This window comes from Microcebus murinus, chromosome 5, assembly GCF_040939455.1.
Source record: "Microcebus murinus isolate Inina chromosome 5, M.murinus_Inina_mat1.0, whole genome shotgun sequence".
NCBI lineage: Eukaryota > Metazoa > Chordata > Mammalia > Primates > Cheirogaleidae > Microcebus > Microcebus murinus.
In genome coordinates this window covers 95873388-95892328 of record NC_134108.1, presented here as the reverse complement: position 1 = coordinate 95892328, position 18941 = coordinate 95873388, and the positions used below count along the sequence as shown (strand labels likewise).

At 36.8% G+C, this 18941-nt stretch overlaps 1 protein-coding gene across 1 annotated transcript; it reads right to left on the bottom strand.

The window, feature by feature from the left end:
• Nucleotides 1-1264: 1264 nt before the first annotated feature.
• Nucleotides 1265-18403, bottom strand: LOC105869207 (cysteine-rich secretory protein 3). The gene is made up of 8 exons (XM_076003303.1): nucleotides 18295-18403; nucleotides 12399-12472; nucleotides 9479-9595; nucleotides 8601-8688; nucleotides 7477-7622; nucleotides 6600-6697; nucleotides 3971-4059; nucleotides 1265-1676 (listed from the first exon to the last, which is right to left on the bottom strand). Exons 2-8 carry the CDS (start codon nucleotides 12468-12470, stop codon nucleotides 1549-1551), a joined length of 738 nt encoding a protein of 245 aa, XP_075859418.1. The 5' UTR covers nucleotides 12471-12472; nucleotides 18295-18403; the 3' UTR covers nucleotides 1265-1548.
• Between the last annotated feature and the right edge of the window lie 538 nt (nucleotides 18404-18941).

The window sequence follows — 18941 nt, the reverse complement described above, 5'->3', positions numbered from 1 at the left end:
CTACATTCAGATTTCACCAATTTTTACACTAATGACCTTTTTCTGTTCCAGGATCTGATCTAAGATACCACATTGCAGTTAGTTCTCATGTTTCCCTAATCTTATGTGGTCCTATGACTGTTTCTTGGAATTCTTTTATTTTTCACCATTTTTACAGTTTTGAGTAGTACTTTCAAATACCTCAGGGATATTGTAGAATATCCCTCAGTTTGAGTTTGCTGAAGTTTTAAATTCATGATTAGTCTGGGATTATGAGGTTTTAGAAGGAGTACACAGAGTTCGAAGCACATGAATCTATGTGATTTATCACTGGTGACCTAAATTTTGATCATGGAGTTAAGATGGCATTTGCCATATTTCTCCACTGTAAAATTACTATTTTTTTTCCTTCCCATATTCTACTTTTTGGAGGCAAGTCACTAAAGTCAGTGCAGAGTCACACAGAAGGGGGCTGAGTTCTACCTCGTTGAAGGGAGAGTATTTATATATATTATTTTGAATTTTTTTAAAAGGAAGATTTGCCCAAGAGAAGAGAGGTTTAAAAATGAAAGCCTGATTATATTCTATTGCACAATTGATGCAGATCAAGAATCAAAAGTTTTGGCCGGGCGCGGTGGCTCACGCCTGTAATCCTAGCACTCTGGGAGGCCGAGGCAGGCGGATTGCTCGAGGTCAGGAGTTCGAAACCAGCCTGAGCGAGACCCCGTCTCTACTAAAAATAGAAAGAAATTAATTGACCAACTAAAAGTATATATACAAAAAATTAGCCGGGCATGGTGGTGCATGCCTGTAGTCCCAGCTACTCGGGAGGCTGAGGCAGGAGGATCGCTTGAGCCCAGGAGTTTGAGGTTGCTGTGAGCTAGGCTGACGCCACAGCACTCACTCTAGCCTGGGCAACAAAAGTGAGACTCTGTCTCAAAAAAAAAAAAAAAAAAAGGAATCAAAAGTTTTTATTGATTTTGGCAAAATAAAAGTGAGAGTTTCTTTAGGAAGAACAGCTTCAACTTAATCGTGAGGATAGGAGCTAGATCAGTGGGAAGAAGAGTGAGCGCGTATGCAGGAATTAAGACAGCATACGTGAATACTTCTTCGAAAATGTTCGGCTGGGCAGTGAAGCTGGGAAAAATGACTGTCGCCCAGGGTTCATGTGAAAATGATATCATATTCTGTTCTTTTTGTACATCCAGTCCTAGGAACATGGTTCTCACTTGCGATCCAGGGTTTTAGTGGTATTAGTCAAATGAGAATGCAACTTTCAGAATCCTCAAGTTAATTAAATTTATTAAATTTAAATCACAAAATTTAAATACAAAACTTCAAAGTTTGTTGCCATAGATTTTATTACTTTTTAATTCTTTGCGTGAAAGAGATTTTTGTAAAATATAAGGCAGATCCAAAAGGAAAAGATTCATTGCTGTTCGGAATCAAATTTGTAGCTAACGTACCTACAATTTCTCTGTTAGTATATGTTAACTCTAAGTAGATGTCAAATCTAAGTAGATGGTGTAGCTAATCTCCACATGGCCCTGTTTACTGTGTATTGAGCATTTAATAAATTTCGTTTACACAATTGCAGGAAGCCTTGCAACTATCCTCGACAAGTTGATGGATACAGCCAAACTTGTTCTTCAACTGTTTACAGTTACTATATTTATCTTCATATTTGCAAACATTGGCTGGAATAAGAACACAGAAATTAGTCATTTCACCATCATTTTCTTCCATAACAGCAGCACCAACAATACATTTAATGTGAATGGGAACTCAGCAAATAAGTTGGCATCATTACACTATGATTACCATTTTTTTTTTTTTTCCGAGACAGAGTGCCATGGCATCAGCCTAGCTCACAGCAACCTCCAACTCCTGAGCTCAAGCAATCCTTCTGCCTCAGCCTCCCAAGTAGCTGGGACTACAGGCATGCACCACCATGCCCGGCTAATTTTTTCTATATGTTTTTAGCTGGCCAATTAATTTCTTTCTATTTTTAGTAAAGACGGGCGTCTCGCTCTTGCTCAGGCTGATCTTGAACTCCTGACCTTAAGCGATCCTCCTGCCTCGGCCTCCCAGAATGCTAGGATTACAGGCGTGAGCCACCTGGCCCGGCCCCTATGATTACCATTTTATATCCTTAGGAAATATAAGTTAAACACATCAATGAATTCATTGATTCTTTTTAAATTTGGGCTTTCTGCAATGTTTCTAACATAAACTGACGTTTTTTCCTCGAAGACTGAGCAGAATAAAATTAATTTTAATGAAGTTCTCTGGAACAGCACTATCCAAAATGGTAGCCACTGGTCATGCGGCTGTTTAAGCTTAAACTTAAATAAATCAAAATTAAATACAATTAAAGTTTCAGGTCCTTCCTTAGCAGCCAATGTGTCTGAGGGCTACTTTATCAAGGCAGGGAAGATATTGAACATTTTCATTGTTGCAGGAAGTTATATTGGGTGCAGTTGCTCTGACTCTAATGCCACCAGCCTTTCTCTCAGGAGTAAGTAATAATTATGGGAAGATGCCAATAGAAAATGTAAAAGGTGGGGAAAATGTCACCATGATTATCGGACACTTCTACTTGAATGTCCTTCAGTGGCCACAAACTTGACGAATCTCAAACTAAATTCATCATTCTATCTACAAGCTTGACATTTCTTTAATATTCTCCCACAATCTTTCACTCAATTCATCCTGTGTCAGAGAAATGGCACTCCCAGCTACTACTCAATTCCAGCTAGGAGCTACCGGTAAGAATCAACCAGAACTTGTTTCCCTCTACTTTTTATCATCACCCAATAAGAATAGGTAATGAAAACTTACTATTCTATTTTCTTTCTACCTCTCAAACCTATTTCTTTTCATTCATTTTGTCCTAATGCAGTAGATAGCCATTTGGTTTTGAGCTGAGGTTTTTCAACAGTTTTCTAGCTGGCTTTTCTTACTACCAACTGTTTCTTCTTACTACCATCAGGAGCCTTTCATAAAACACAGTTCAGATCTTGTCACCCTTCTGTTTAAAATATTTCAATTGGCTGCTTAATTGTATAAATTCCAAGCTTCTTAGCAAATACCATTCAGTAGAGCTACAAATATTTGGCTTTTTCTTCTTTAGTTGATTTGTAGCTTTATATTATCAATACTCTGAATTATAGCTATATAATTCAGTCAGAAAAAAATGCTACAATTTAGTCAGATGAGTGTATTTGAAAGATAATAATCTCAGTAAATGGGTCAACTGTATTGTCCATGATAATTTTAATAACATATCCCAATTAAAAATATGTCAATTCTTTGTACTTCTATTAATAACAACACTAGAAATTAGGTAGTATATGATATTTATTTTATTTCCTCTCTTTGCTAAAATGCTTTTGCGGCTTCTGGACAGATTTGATTTTGGCTTTTAAAAATATACCTAAGATTACTAGCAAAGATAAGTATAAGTGATTGTTAAATTAAACTTGATGATTCCCACTATACTATGGCAAAAATGAGGCAATATGATAAACTTATTGGCATATAAGAAATTGCAATATTAAGTGTGCCTCTCTGAACTGAGCCATGTTATATGATCTCATATACTTCGATGTATATTTGTTTTCTTTTTAAAAAAAATTCTACCTTCAGTATAATGGCACTAACTTTGATGAAAAGAAACTTTATATTGAATTACAATTAATTATTTCCATGGAAACATTTTCATATATGCCAATATATAACATTCATGGTAGCTATTTCTTCAGGTTACATATGATAACAGGCCAAATTTTACATTGTAAATAATACATAGGTACTGAATAGTGTAAAATTTTTACTTAAAAATACTGTTAAGTAATCTTTTTTTTTTTTTTTTTTTTTGTCTTTTGCATGAAGATTGCTTAACTTGGTTACATTCAGAAGATTTTCTAATTCTTCAAAAGAAATGTCAGTTCATTTTATTATACTAGTAAGTTAATCACTTCAAACTTACTGCATAGTCCATCGTCACAGTCGTTAGGGCAGCTGGCACAAGATTTTCCTTGTTGGTAAGGGGCATATATTCTTGAAAGAGAATTTCCACTGAAATTTGAAATACAAAATGTCAGATATTTTTCATTTTTCTGTTTAATGTATACTCCAAGGTAAGCATCAGTCACCAAATATATATGGGTATTTATTAAATCTTTTAAAAGCATGTATTCAGATAACAATGAAAAGAGAATAATTCATACATTCACTCACTTTGTTGACCATAAAATCTCAGAACCTGAGCAACTTAAATAGGATAGCTAATGTGTACAGTTTTTATTTTTTTTTATTTATTTATTTTTTTTCTAACTTGAAGCCTTTGGATACAGTTTTTAGAGTGTACGTCAATGTGGCAACACTCTCTTCATCTCCCAACAGACTTGGTCAAATTTCTAAGACAATGCACTACAAGGTGCTGGCTAGGGGTAAAACATATCCCCTAGAGCAGGGGTCCTCAAACTTTTTAAACAGGGGGCCAGTTCACTGTTCCTCAGACCGTTGGAGGGCCGGACTATAGTTTAAAAAAAAAAAAAAAAAACTATGAACAAATTCCTATGCACACTGCACGTATCTTATTTTGAAGTAAAAAAAACAAACAGGCAAAAACACCCACATGTGGCCCTTGGGCCATAGTTTGAGGACGCTTGCCTAGAGAGACAGGAAAAGTTCCTGCGACACAGGAGATTGCAATAGGAAAAATAATACTTAATGTTAAATGAAATTTTATTATTAAAATTGGAAAAAATACCATAATTTCTATAATACAAACTAGGGTAAGTAAACCTTCAGCATAATTTTTGCCTTTTAGATGGGATAGTGATTTTCATGTAGTTTTTGGTGTGTGTTTGCAAAAGGAGGTTGTACTTAGGAAAGTTCGGGAATGTCTAGAGGTGATATGTGTATAATTTTTTTGTTTATCAAAAATGGGAATGTTAAAAAAAAAAAAGATTTCATTTACACCAATCTCCAGGGTGTGCTTATCTTAACAGCGACTATTCTGTACCTCGCTGTTGATGATTATCCTATTGGTCATTCTCATTTGAAAATACATGGAGTCAAAGTCTTGATTGCCCCGAGTGAGTCCAGCTTCCAAAGCAGTGCAGCTGAATATCAGTCTCCCCACATGGACTATAGCTGTGTGTGTGTGAGCACTTGAAGAATTGCAAAATAGATATAAATGTGTTCTGGAAGTTCTCTCTCCCCCGCTTTCTCTCACTCTTCATTCCCACTGTCACTTCAGACATTGGCTCCAGATGCCCTTCTCTCATGGCTGGGGATCTGGATGCAGTCTCCTAGGGCCTTTCAATTTTCTCTGCTAAACACCAATAGGTCCTTGCTGAAAAATGACATTGAAGGTCATACTTCACAAACTGGAATGCTATATCCCCTGGGTTATTTATAGCCTTAGAATAAATCATGTAGGAAGCTTGGTTTGGAAGGAACCCTTCCCCCACTGGTGGTGAATAATTCAAATATTAAAAATAAATTAAAGGCCGGGCATGGTGGCTCCCGCCTGTAAATCTAGCACTCTGGGAGGCTGAGGCAGGAGGATTGTTTGAGCTCAGGAGTTCGAGACCAGCCTGAGCAAGAGCAAGACCCTGTCTCTACTAAAAAAAAATAGAAAGAAATTAGCTGGACATCTAAAAATATATAGAAAAAATTAGCTGGGTGTGGTGGTGCATGCCTGTAGTCCCAGCTACTAGGAGAGCTGAAGCAGAAGGATTGCTTGAACCCAGGAGTTTGAGGTTGCTGTGAGCTAGGCTGATGCCACGGCACTGTAGCCCAGGCAACAGAATGAGAATTTATCTCAAATAAATAAATAAATAAAAGCTATCATGTATTTTGTAAATATCTTCAATATATCCACAGGATTTGTTTTTGTTGTTGTTAATAGCTCAAGCATATCTCTTGAGGAAGGGGTGGGTTTCCTGCAGGAAAACCAAGAGCATTAAGAAATCAAGCTCTTAATGGATTGTTCCTTCAAAGTATTTCCTTGGTAAATTCTGAGAAGCAAAGACGTAAGTAAGATATCTCTTCTTGACTATTTGAAATATATTAAAGATCTCTTGAAAAGCCTTTGAAGTCCAAGATTTAATCATTTCTTAATAGTATAATGTGGCATTTTTTGATGAGCAGGAGTAAGAACATTTCAGTAGAAAGGGCTGGAATCACTAAAATATGTCATTTCCCATTATTACCCTGCATTCTCCCCTGACCTCACTGTGCATCTTTCACTTTCTAGTATGTGAACCTAGCAAGAACTGATAATACCAAATCAGGAGAACTAGACACTACACGTACTCGTGAAGTAACCTTTCCCTGAACCTAGGGAAAGGCAATTGGGAGAGATACTAAATTATTTTAGGCATGAGGAAAGAGAGCTTTCTATCCGATAATACTTGGAACTGGAACTGAAAACTTGATTTTTCTGAGAAGTTGGTTGAAGGTGTCTCAACTTTAGAAAACTTTTCTAAAGGTTTTCTCCCTCTGCTTTACTGAAATATGCTTTTCAGTCTGTTTTTATATGATAATTTAAAAATACTAGGTCGCATTTGACATTATTGACAATAAACTCTAAAGTGTATACTTACGCAGGACAATATTGGCACACAAAGAAGAATGATAGACCATTTTGATTGGGACAGTAGGCAAATCCACATCCAACGAGGTGAGAAGAGTACCAAACAACCTACAGTCCCATAAATGAGAAGGTAAGAGTATGTTAGAGAAAAACGAAATATCAAAAAACAAATAGTAGGAAATAAAAAACTGAAACAAATGTTACTGATATGCTTTGTTTTCATAGGCCTTATAGTAATAGATATATTTAGTTAAATTATTGAATCAAATTTAAAAAAATGTGAAATATTACATTTCCATGTACATTCGCTACTTTATCTATTTAGACTGTTAGAGAAATAGAGAATATTTTCCTACCAAGATCCTCTAGGATCTTGTGGTCCCCATGCCCCGCAGTGGTGCCCAATCCCCGCTGGCCTGTACTGGTCCTTGTCCTCTGAGGAACTGGGCACACATCACTGCTCAAGCTCCACCTCTCCCCCATTGGTGGAAAAATTATCTTTCATGAAAATTAGGAATGGGGGGGAGCAAACACCAGGAGGTGAGAAGCAGGCAAGCTAGGGAAGCTTTATCTGTATATACAGCCACTCTGCTCCCCATTGCTGGCATCACCACCTGAGCTCTGCCCCCACACCCCTACCCCACCCCCTGTGTGTGGAAAAATTGTCTTCCATGAAACCAGTTCCTGGTGCCAAAAAGGTTGGGAACTGCTGCTCTAGGCTATTGAAAAATGATAGCAGATAGCTGAAATACCCACCAAATACTAGGCTGTTCTATATACACTTGAAGTCTTTCCCCAAATGCATCATTAAAATTGAAATCAGTCAAAATTTGAAGTTTTTTTTTTAGGGCACTTAGGGCAGATGGTTTTTTGTTTCTTCCCTTTACCTGAGTATGATGGCCAACCACTGCATTGGGAGTCTTTGGCCCTACTTCAAAGATAAAGTCATGTTTCTCATTATCCCAACTTTGGATTGCAGATGACCATGAAGTGATGGCGCTTGACATATAGAGGTTCTCACCACAGCTTGTATCTAAGGAGGAACAGATCACTCATGAGGAAAACAAGATATGCAATGGCAAAATGTACACACAAACAGACACAAACACTGTGCTCATAGGGGCTGAATCCTTTAAAGGGGGAAGAAAGAAGCTAAAATTTTAACAGTAGACTGGGATCTTTAAGACTATTTTTTTTTCAATCTTCTGCTAAATATAGTCACTTACTTTCATAATTTTATTGTAATTATAGTATCAAAAAATGGCAGCCCTATCTTCCAAACAAGCCAGTTATTTACTACTTTCAAATTGGGTTTGCCTTTATCTATGTTATTTTTGGTAATCCAATAAATATTTTATCTAATAGTTCATCCACATAATATTTTATTTTTATAAAATATTGCTTGCTGATGATTCTTAAGGTGGTGATAATGTCTTGTAGTCTAATATAGTATGCATTTTAAACACCCAGAACATATGAAAGTCTTGGCTTACTAGGTATGAAAAATTAAAAAGAAAATAGTAAAAGTAAATGCTAACGTTAAATATTTTTGAGTAAAATTCAGGAACAGTTTGGCAACATTTAACATATTTTATAAATACAACAATAATTATTTTCAAAACACAGAGTGCATAATATCACAGAAAAGGTATTGGTTTAGAAGTTAGAAATTCTAATTTCAAATTTCCTATATATGGCATTAGTTGCCAATCATTTCTCTCCAGACAGTTGGTTTTGTAATCTCTAAACTAGGGGAAGAGATGATCCATAACCTGCTTTACTCATGAGCTGGTTGAAAGATACAAATATGATACTGTGTGAGACAATTTCCGTAAAATATAAAGGATTCAGTAAGCACAAGGAGGTGTTTCCGGGTTATCTCTACTTACAGAGGTATTTCAACTTGCAAAAGGCATCATTAACAGCAGCATTTAAAGTTTTCCTAATGCAACATCATAAAATAGTCCCTTGCTTATTCATTTATTCAACAAATATTTACTAATTTACGTACTGGTTCTTCGAAATTCTGGGGTACTGTGTTGGTACTTGCACTGGTTTGCCCACTTTTGGGCATTTGCTGCAGCCTGACTACTCCATTCCTAAAACAAAGAGAGAAAAAAAGGATACTCACTTAATGACTCAAACCACAAAGAAGCATTAGCTTTATAATCAGGTTGATATGTTGACCTATATCATTATAAAATTTCTGTAGAGGCACCTTTTGATTTTCATAGTAATCAAAGATATATTTTTTTGGTGTGCCTTTCTCTGCTCCACAAAGAAATATAGACAGTAGGCCTACACTAAGTGATTAAAAAATCTAAAATAGTTTATGGTCAGATTATTTATGATAGCACAGCAGAAACACCTAAAAGATGTTTAGTCATGGTCATACTCTAAATATTGATAAACATGTGGAGGTATTGAGGTTATTTTTCCAACAGCAATAAGCTGGCCTATTTCATTTCTGCTTCCTTTATTTTCCCTCACTGAACACATTTGAGATACAAATGTGGCCTTTGGTACTGGACCCAGAAAAGTGGACTAAATGGCATTGAACATAAAGGGAAAAGGTATTCCTGATTCTAGATTAGGAGAGAGAAGATAGTGAGCAGAAGAACATAATGGCCTTTCCCTGGATGTTCAAAGATCTGATTTTAATTCTGCCTCCGTAACTTAAATAGCCTTATAAACTTGACAACTTATTTCACCATTATAAAGAGAATTTAAGGAATTTTGCCTTGCCTGCCCACAACACAGCTCCAAGGAAATAACAAAATAGAGGCAGAACTTTGTAAGCCATGAAGTTCTTAAGAGATGCCAGTGGCCAGCTTCCTGCTCCTTCCAGGACTGGCTCATACCCCTTTCCTTACGTGCTCTGCCTCTTACCATCTTGAGCATGTTGCTGGCAGATGGAGACACTGCTCTCCTCAGTTCATTGTGTTTGTCTACGATCTCCCTTTGTACTTCTTTTCGGGAGGTTAACACAGAAGCAAACTTTGGATCCTAGAGGAAAATAAAAATTAGAATTATATTTTAACAACTTTGAAAATGGCATATTATAATAACAAATAAGTTAGTGCGAGGGAACAGTGATCATTTTTTAAAAAGTGTTAGAGTCAGTATTAGTTGTTAAGCATTGCCAATGAATCTAAGCTGACACTATGACTTTTTCATAGAAAAGTAGTAGATTGAAGCTTTTACGATGGGCATGTAATTCATAGCATGACAAACTGAAAACTCCTCTGAGGCTACAAATGTCAATGTCTGCTTTCAAGAGAGGTCTTAATGTGATTTTTTTTTTTTTTTCTAGATGCAGGAGCAACAACATCTTATAATGACAAAGGTACATGAGAGAAACTATCAAGACATCTACCACAAGGAGTGCTCAGGGTTGGGGCATTTGATTCATGGAAGCTTAAAAGAGAACTTCCACCTGACACACCTGGCATTTAGAGAAGGAATGGTTAGGCCCAGTCCAAATGCACATATAGCATTCAATAGTAAAACAGTTTTATGTACTTTGTAGCAAATTTTATGGGATCGCTCAAAAGATAGTTTTTACCACATTAAAAAAGTCTCCTAGGCAATTTAAGGGGAGTGAAGTCATTCCATTAATGAATGGACTATTGCGGACTTTATGTCTTTTTATTAACAGAAGTGTAACTGATAACAGTATTAAATCATGCGCTAATATTTTCAATTTACATTTGTGTGTGCGTAGGTATGAAGAGTGGAGTGGGGTTATGTGAATCACTGGTGCAAGAAATAAGAGCCGTTTGCTTATTTAAATTTACACAAGGATATGATGTATTACTGGTCTGAGCAAGATTTTGAAGTATAAATCTAAAAGGACAGGGCCCTTTATAGATTTTTATCTGCCACATGGGGGTAAGTTGTCCTCCCCTTCTCCCACACTGAGTTCCCGCAAGGCTCTCCAAATACTGCCAGTACAGGTTGGACCACATTTTACTGTCACTATCTACTATATTCTATTTCCCCCTCCTGCTTTTATGTTCTAAAGGACAAGGAGCATTAGTGAATGCCATTGTGCCAAATAGATCTGGCATAGCTAAGTGAATCTTAAGTTAGAAAGCCTGCACATGCTAATTATCAGTAGAGGCTGATCTCTGCAGTACATCAAAGTATAAAATAACATTGCTGGATTATTTCCAATTGACCTTAAAAATCTGTTTAAAGTAGTTTTATTTCAAAAGTCATAAAAATCACGTCCAGATGAAAAGAGAAGTAATTAGATCCTTCTGAACTCACCTTTTTCGATGAAAATTCTACAGAAGGAGAGATGCATTTTTTTTTTTTTGTAAATGAGTATCAATAGAGCTTTTATTAGGTGATGGCAAAGATAAAAAGTATTGCAAATAAACTAGATAAAATATGGTATCTATCTAGCCTTACTTACAGAGTTTATATTAGATAGGTAATATGACATAAATAAATAATTACGCTATCCCATGATAACAAAACTGATAGGAGGGGTCTACAAGATACAGAGGAAGGAGGGATCAATTCTTCTTGATCGAGATCAGAGAAGGTGTCACAAAAGATAATTCTGGATCTCTCTGACATCTCACTTTTTAATCGTTTTATAAAGGAAGATGAAGAAGCAAATCAGAGAGGTAGCAGGGGATTGAAAGGGTCACCAAACGTAATTTTTCTGGGAAATAAGTTAGAAAGAAAGCAGACTACTTGAATGAACCCCTAGGTGATGAATGAATTATCTCCACATTGATAATTCGATTAAGGTAACACAATATCTCAGAAAGCCAAATGAGATTGAACCAAGTGTCAAAGTTCCTCAGTCTACAGTTCCACAGTTCCTCAGTCCTCAGTCAGAGTTCCTCAGTTCTCAGAGGACTTCTAGCTAGTCTAATGTTCCAGGAGTTCAAAAACAGCAAAGACCATAGCTCCTCACATTCGGAGACTTTCTGGCTAGGAGAAAAACAGCTTCTATGAGCACTACGCACTCCATCATTGAAGAGAATGATTAACCCTATTTCCGGAATTATTAAAACAAAGTAGCATCTTAGAAATATTCAAAGCATTTGGCCCCTTCACATACTTATTATAAGAGTAGGAAAAAAACATTAATATCTTTAGTGAATTTTCTTTTTTAAAATTTAAAACAGGCCTAGTTATTCTCACAGAGCAATTATGAAAATTAAATGTGTCCATGTATGTCAAGAAGTCATACTACTTAAAATTATATAAAAATATTGTTTTCTGTGAGAATCACACTGAAATGGGTTAAAGAAGAGAAAATCAGAAAAGGTCTCGGGGAAGGAGGAGTTTCATTAGCTTTTAAACCCATAGACCCGTGTTGTCCAATACAAATATAATTCAAGCGTCATAAACAATTTAAAAATTTTGGTGACCACTTTAAAAAAGAAAAGAATAGACAGGTAAAATTATGATTAATAATATATTTTATTTAACTAATATATCCAAAATATTATACCTTCATGTGATCAATATTAAATGCATTATGAAACATTTTACTTCCCATTTTTGCACTCAGTCTTTGAAGTGTGCTGTATATTTTAAATTTATGGCCATCTCAGTTAAGACAGACCATATTTCTAGTGTTCAATATCCTCATGTGGTTAGAGGCTCCTATATTGGTCACCACAGTTTTAAAGATAATTACGTTAACTGCCCTGAGCTACTGTTGAGTACTTTGTGATGTATCAGACACTCTTAGCTCTTCTCATTTTTGAAAATCGGCCTAGTAGCTTGCTACCTCTCATGGTTGCCTGAATTTTTCTCAAAAGATTTTCAACCTTAACCATACCTCAGATCCATCTGCAGGAAAGCATGGAAGCAGCCCAGCAGCCAGGAATAGCAATACCCGGAATAATGCCATTGCTGGAACAACAAAACAAACGGAACAAAGACCTGAATTAGAATGTTTAGTGCATGGACCTCTGAGTGACATGGAGCAGAGGTGGAGGGTGAGGAGAGTAATGGTCTCTATTATCCCAAATTCATTAGTAATGTCACAAGGGAAGAATTGTCACAAGGTGCCAGCAGAATGATAGTGGATTCAGCTCCAGAAGCATGCCCCCAATGGGGAAAATAAAGAACAAACTGAAGAACTGAATGTTTGTGTCCCCTCACCCCCACCTAAACCTCAAGGCCAAGTTCATATATTGATACCCTAACTCCTAGTGTGGTGATATTTGGAGATGGGGCCTCTAAGGAAGTGATTAAGGCTCAATGAATTTATAAGGGTGGAGCCCTGATCCAATAGGATTAGTGTTCTTATAACCTTTTAGGGAGAGACAAGCACAGTGCATTCTTTCTGCTTCTCCCCACCCTCAAAAAAGAGGTCATGTGAGGACACAGTGAGATGATAACCCTCTGCAAGCCAGAAAGACAGCCCTCACTAGAAACCAACCCTGCTGGCATCTTGATTTCAGAATTCTGGCTCCCAGAACTGAGAGAAAATAAATTTTTGTTGTTTAAGCCACCCAGTCTGTGTTGTTTTGTTATATAGCACACCCAAACGGATGCACATTCTCATATTCAGTATCTGAGGGTTAGGTTATTTCTTAGTGTGTTCTAAGGTGTATAACACATAGCAATTTGGAATCTTCTGGAGCCCCAGATCTGCATGCTGGCAGTAGGTTCAAGCAAGTCACCAAGACAGTGAGTGACTACTGACTGTTATCCACCATCCTATTTCAAGGCAGCTTTGTTTTTCTCATTGATGTGTGGCAGCAACTCTGTGAGATAGGTATTTGGGCCCAATTTTAAGATAAGTGACAGAGGACGTTTTATCACACAGTGGCACTGATGACTTCCGAGGTGGGGAGATCTGGGAACGCGTGTATCGTAAATCTCCTGAAGGACAGTCACAGAAACAGAACCCCATCCTCTCCTCCTACAAAACTTATGATCAGACAGAAAGCCACACAAAGAACAAAAGAAACTAAACAGAAATACCAAAGAGTGAGTTTATTTTCACATGGTAAGATATTTTCGCTCCTGCAATTTCTATAATGAGTCCACATTCCTGTAATTATAGTAATTCACCGAGGCAGGGACTTTTATTAAAAAGAGATTATTAACTCTTGGTAAAGTGCTTCGAACTTTGCTACACTTAGGATTTCAGTTACATTTTTTGCAACTCATTGAATCTCATAGTTTAGGCTTTATGATGTCAATGTAAGAGAAGGAATAGACGCACAGAGGCATTAAATGACCTCCTGATGGTTTCATTGATAGTGTGTAGCTGGAACAGAACCCAGGTTTTCTTTTAATGTCAATAATAATTTCCCATTAACTGTATTGTACTTTTTGGGGGCATGGTATTCCAGGTAATAATGAAACCATTTAATGGATTTTTCATCTTGACAGTAACAGTCATACCTTACTATTAGTCTTTGGCTCGATGGCAAACAGCTGGTAGATTATTGAACATATATTTGGGAAAATGAGAAAAAAATAGATACAATATTAACAATTAAGTACATCTTTTCTGTTGGCCTTCAAATATAAAATAAGACTTCTAAGACTTGGAAAGCTCAGATAATATTTTCTTAGTATATCTAGTGTAAGTTAAAAATATATTCCATTATGAGGAAGTTTACTATGCAACTTTTTTGAAATAATGAGAAACTTTGTTGGCTAGAGGACATTTTGATGAAGTATTATTGTCTATTCAGTAACTAGAATGAGAAGGGAGGAAATTGGAAGGAGTAACACAAAATTTGTGGACTGTTCCTGTAACGGATAAAAATTATACAGACGCTTCTACAATGTTTTAGAAATTTGAGGTCTTTAATACGTTAAAATTTAACTCATAGCAATATGAAACTTTTGACTTTGTTTATACTGTAGTTTTTTTTGTTTTTGTTTTTGAGACAGAGTCTTGCTTTGTTGCCCAGGCTAGAGTGAGTGCCATGGCATCAGCCTAGCTCACAGCAACCTCAAACTCCTGGGCTCAAGCGATCCTCCTGCCTCAGCCTCCCGAGTAGCTGGACTACAGGTATGTGCCACCATGCCTGGCTAATTTTTTCTATATATATTCGTTGGCCAATTAATTTATTTCTATTTATAGTAGAGACGGGGTCTCACTCTTGCTCAGGCTGGTTTCGAACTCCTGACCTCGAGCAATCCGCCCGCCTCAGCCTCCCAGAGTGCTAGGATTACAGGCTTGAGCCACCGTGCCCGGCCTATACTGTAGTTTTTAAGTGGAACAGAGGAAGAGGTAGAATAGGAAAGAACACAATAGAGCACCTGAATAAATTGAGAGGTTTTTTTTTTTTTTTTTTTTTTTTTTTTTTTTTGAGACAGAGTCTTACTTTGTTGCCCAGGCTAGAGTGAGTGCCGTGGCGTCCGCCTGGCTAACAGCAACCTCAATCTCCTGGGCTCAGCGATCCTACTGCCTCAGCCGCCCGAGTAGCTGGGACTACAGGCATGCGCCACCATGCCCGGCTAATTTTTTGTATATATATTTTTAGTTGGTCAATTAATTTCTTTCTATTTTTGGTAGAGACGGGGTCTCGCTCAGGCTGGTTTCGAACTCCTGACCTTGAGCGATCCGCCTGCCTCGGCCTCCCAAAGTGCTAGGATCACAGGCGTGAGCCACCGCGCCCGGCCTGTTTTTTTTTTTTATGTGCTCTTAAATGTATAAAGATATCAGTCCTAGATAAACTAAATATAATTGTAAGCTATAATTATTTATAATTCCAATACAAATTCTGATTGGTCCTTGGATAACTAAGTAACCTTTTAAAATGAAAGGTTTAATTAATTAAAGAACTAATTGGGATATCTATCCATAGTAGTTACTAAGATCGACTTCAAATCTTTGTTTATAAAAATTTTGATATTATTGTAGGAACAGAAAAATGGGCCAATGGAGGTGAATAGAAAATTTAAGAGACAAGACCAAATAAAGTACCATTAAAAAGCAGTGGGCCGGGCACAGTGGCTCATGCCTACAATCCTTGCACTCTGGGAGGCCGAGACGGGAGGATCACTTGACCTCATGAGTTGGAGACCGGCCTGAACAAGAGCAAGACCCGTCTCTATTAAAAATGGAAAAATTAGCCAGGCATGTGGCATGCACCCTTAGTCCCAGCTAGTAGGCAGGTTGAGGCAGATGGATTCCTTGAGCCGAGGAATTTGAGGTTGCAGTGAGCTAGGATGACGCCACTGCACTCTACCCAGGACCACAGAGTAAGACTCTTGTCTCTCCAAAGAAAAGGGAAACTGAAACTGAAAAGGCATTGGAGGAAGAACACATTTTCCAGCCTATGGTGTTGGGAAAACTGGCCAGTATGTGGAGAAAAACAAAACCAGGCCGGGCGCGGTGGCTCACGCCTGTAATCCTAGCACTCTGGGAGGCCGAGGCGGGCACATCGTTTGAGCTCAGGAGTTCAAAACTAACCTGAGCAAGAGTGAGACCCCGTCTCTACTATAAATAGAAAGAAATTAATTGGCCAACTAATATATATAGAAAAAATTATTTGGGCATGGTGGTGCATGCCTGTAATCCCAGCTACTGGGGAGGCTGAGGTAGTAGGATTTCTTGAGCCCAGGAGTTTGAGGTTGCTGTGAGCTAGGCTGACTCTAGGGCACTCACTCTAGCCTGGGCAACAAAGCGAGACTCTATCTCAAAAAAAATAAAATAAATAAATAAAAAGAAAAACAAAACCAGATCTTCTTAAAGCATCACCTGTAAATGTAGGTAGAATTAAATTCATAAATAGACAAAATAATTCACATGCAACTTTTCAGGGCCAGACCCCTGTGCCTTATTAAATGAGCCAAGCATAGTGATGCCCTGGGTATAGTGATCATGTGTTTTGTGTCGGGCACTGTGACACTCTTTACAGTGCTCATTTAAAACTCATAAAAACTTAGGTAGTAGATGATGTTACTCAATGCCCCAATTTACAGATAGTCCTAGGATCAGAGATTTCGTAATGCCATAAACTTGCAAGTAGTAGGTCTGGGGCATAAGGCCAGACTATTTAGCTTCTAAGTCCTTACTCCTGAAAGAAAGAGAATAGAAATGTTTGCAGCGGCCCCCAACCCTTTTGGCACCAGGCTCTGGTTTCCTGGAAGACAATTTTTCCAAGGGGGAGGCGGCATGCGGGGCTCTGTGGCCGGTTCCTGACAGGCCGAGGACTGGTACTGGTTCATGGCTGGGGTTGGGGACCACAGTTTTAAAAGATTATACAGATCAAAGAACATGTCATTAAAAGCATTAACACCTGTGTGTAATGTGTGCACTATAGGTTATAGGTATAGACACATTTACATGTCATTCACAGTACAGAAAAGCATCTGATGAAATATTTTCTAATTTTAAAGGTAATATTTAAACATCATTTTGATTGCTTTATCCTTTATTCCTTCATCTCACCATGTACCTGTGAGACAGAAAGCAGCTTATGCTAATAGACAAAGATGATCTGCAAAACTGCTAGACTGCATCATACAGGAAATCTGTAAAGAGATCTAAACAAAAACATCTGCCTTGCCTTTTCCTGAAAAGCAATATTTTTTTTTTCTTTCCGATGATAAGTTCCTTCTCCCTTACTTGAATTTACTTAAAAACATCACTGAAATTCTTAACATATCTAATCTCTTTCTCCCAATGTACTCTTGCCTCTTATAAATCTGAGTTCAATTCAGGAACCCTGATTTACCTCATGACGAATAGGGTAGCTCCCGGGCTTGAAACTTGCTATCAATTTAATTTCTTTTGATCCTCCTTCAGAGGGTTATTCATGCAGGCAAACATCCTAAGTTTTGGTTTTTAACTAACAGAAGAGGCAACATCGGATCGTCTCTGGCAGTGGAGTAAGTACTTTCAGAGCTTCCTGGACAGCATTTAGCCGTAAGGAAGACAAGCATTAATAAAATGCTTTTTGAAAGTAAAATCTTCACTCAAGTGGTAAATAACTCCTTTCATGTTGTCATTAGGTACTTGTGTGATCTCCTAATATCTGATTCCGTAGAATCGCTTCTTATTTGCCAAAGCATACAAAATTCTATGTGAAAATTGCTTCCTTAGAAAAATATACACAAACAGACGTATTTAAATTACCTACGTAAATATGGCTCCCCGAATAGATTTACTTTTAATTAGAAAACTTCTAAAATGATTTTCTTTTTCTTTTTGATTCAAGTGCATTTCATGGGATAAATTGTATTTTGTGTTGATGACCTTATAAAATATTTTTTATCCCAAAGTAAGTGCTATAATTTTGTGTTGACCAATTTAAAACTATTAATGATTTCCTGTCTTTAATAATGTCTGTATTAACACATAGCCATTTGTGTTAATATTAGTACAAATTACTGATACAGAAGTTTGCACATACATATAACCATAGTTTTTTATTTTTCTATTAAAGGTAGCTCTAGTGTACTTGTTTCTAAATGTCAGAGACATGGGAAGTAATTATATTAATAACTTTAGAATGAAAGGTAAAAAGTTCATTTAAATATCAACAGGATAAAAAGGCCTTAGAAATAATAAAGCTATTTATATGTTAGCTTCTTAGCTCAAAAAAGAATATATTAACTTAATTACTCTTAATAAAATTATCAATAGAGTTTTGAAAATCATAGATAAATTTACTAAATACACCATCTTACTGCTGACAAGATTTAAATGTATTGGCATAATAAAATATTCACCTTAAAATAAAACAGTTATCACTTACCTGTGGTTCTCAGAGCAGGATGGAGTATTTGTTTTATTTGCTGGAAGAAGAATGGTCGAGAGAGAGGTTAGAGCCGTCTGTATATAAGACATCTATTTCCTGTTTTAGCAAACTCTGGTTGTGCAAGTCAATCTAAGTCAACAAGATCTGAAACAGGATTTGTCATGCCAATGGTCTCAAATTTCATTGCTGGTTGTTTAATCACGATTTTGACATTATTGGTTCTTCCTCACGTGGCTTGTAAAAATAAATTGCTCTATAAAATATTGTCAATTATACATTTCTTCTTTAAGGCTCATATATCATTACAGTTTGTCCATATTTTCACCAATTGAGACTTTGAACATTCTTAATCAAATTTTTCTCATCACAACTCATGGGAGTTTTCAGAATTACTTTTGTAGAAGTAAAGCTAAGCTTATAATTTTCATGAACTCTCGAGAACACAGTGTTTTCTTACAGAAACCTAAAACATTTGTTAGTAATCTACTGGACAGTATTGTTCTGGAGAAAAATTTGATCTTTTATCTTTTAAATACAAGGCTAAAGTGCCTTTCAGAACACAAATGGCAAAAGACACCATAATTTGTTGGTATTTCTAGATTCTATGATCTCCTGTAATGACTTTCATTTTCTGGTTGTACAAA

Excerpts from the sequence above, each read along its gene's own strand:
- LOC105869207 (XM_076003303.1), bottom strand. The coding sequence starts at position 12,470 with ATGGCATTATTCCGGGTATTGCTATTCCTGGCTGCTGGGCTGCTTCCA. Across the intron at positions 9,596-12,398 it reads TTCCTGCAGATGGATCTGAG|GATCCAAAGTTTGCTTCTGT; the intron begins GTATGGTTAAGG and ends ATTTTCCTCTAG. Across the intron at positions 1,677-3,970 it reads CTGTGACGATGGACTATGCA|CCAATGTTTGCAAATATGAA; the intron begins GTAAGTTTGAAG and ends TTCTTATTCCAG.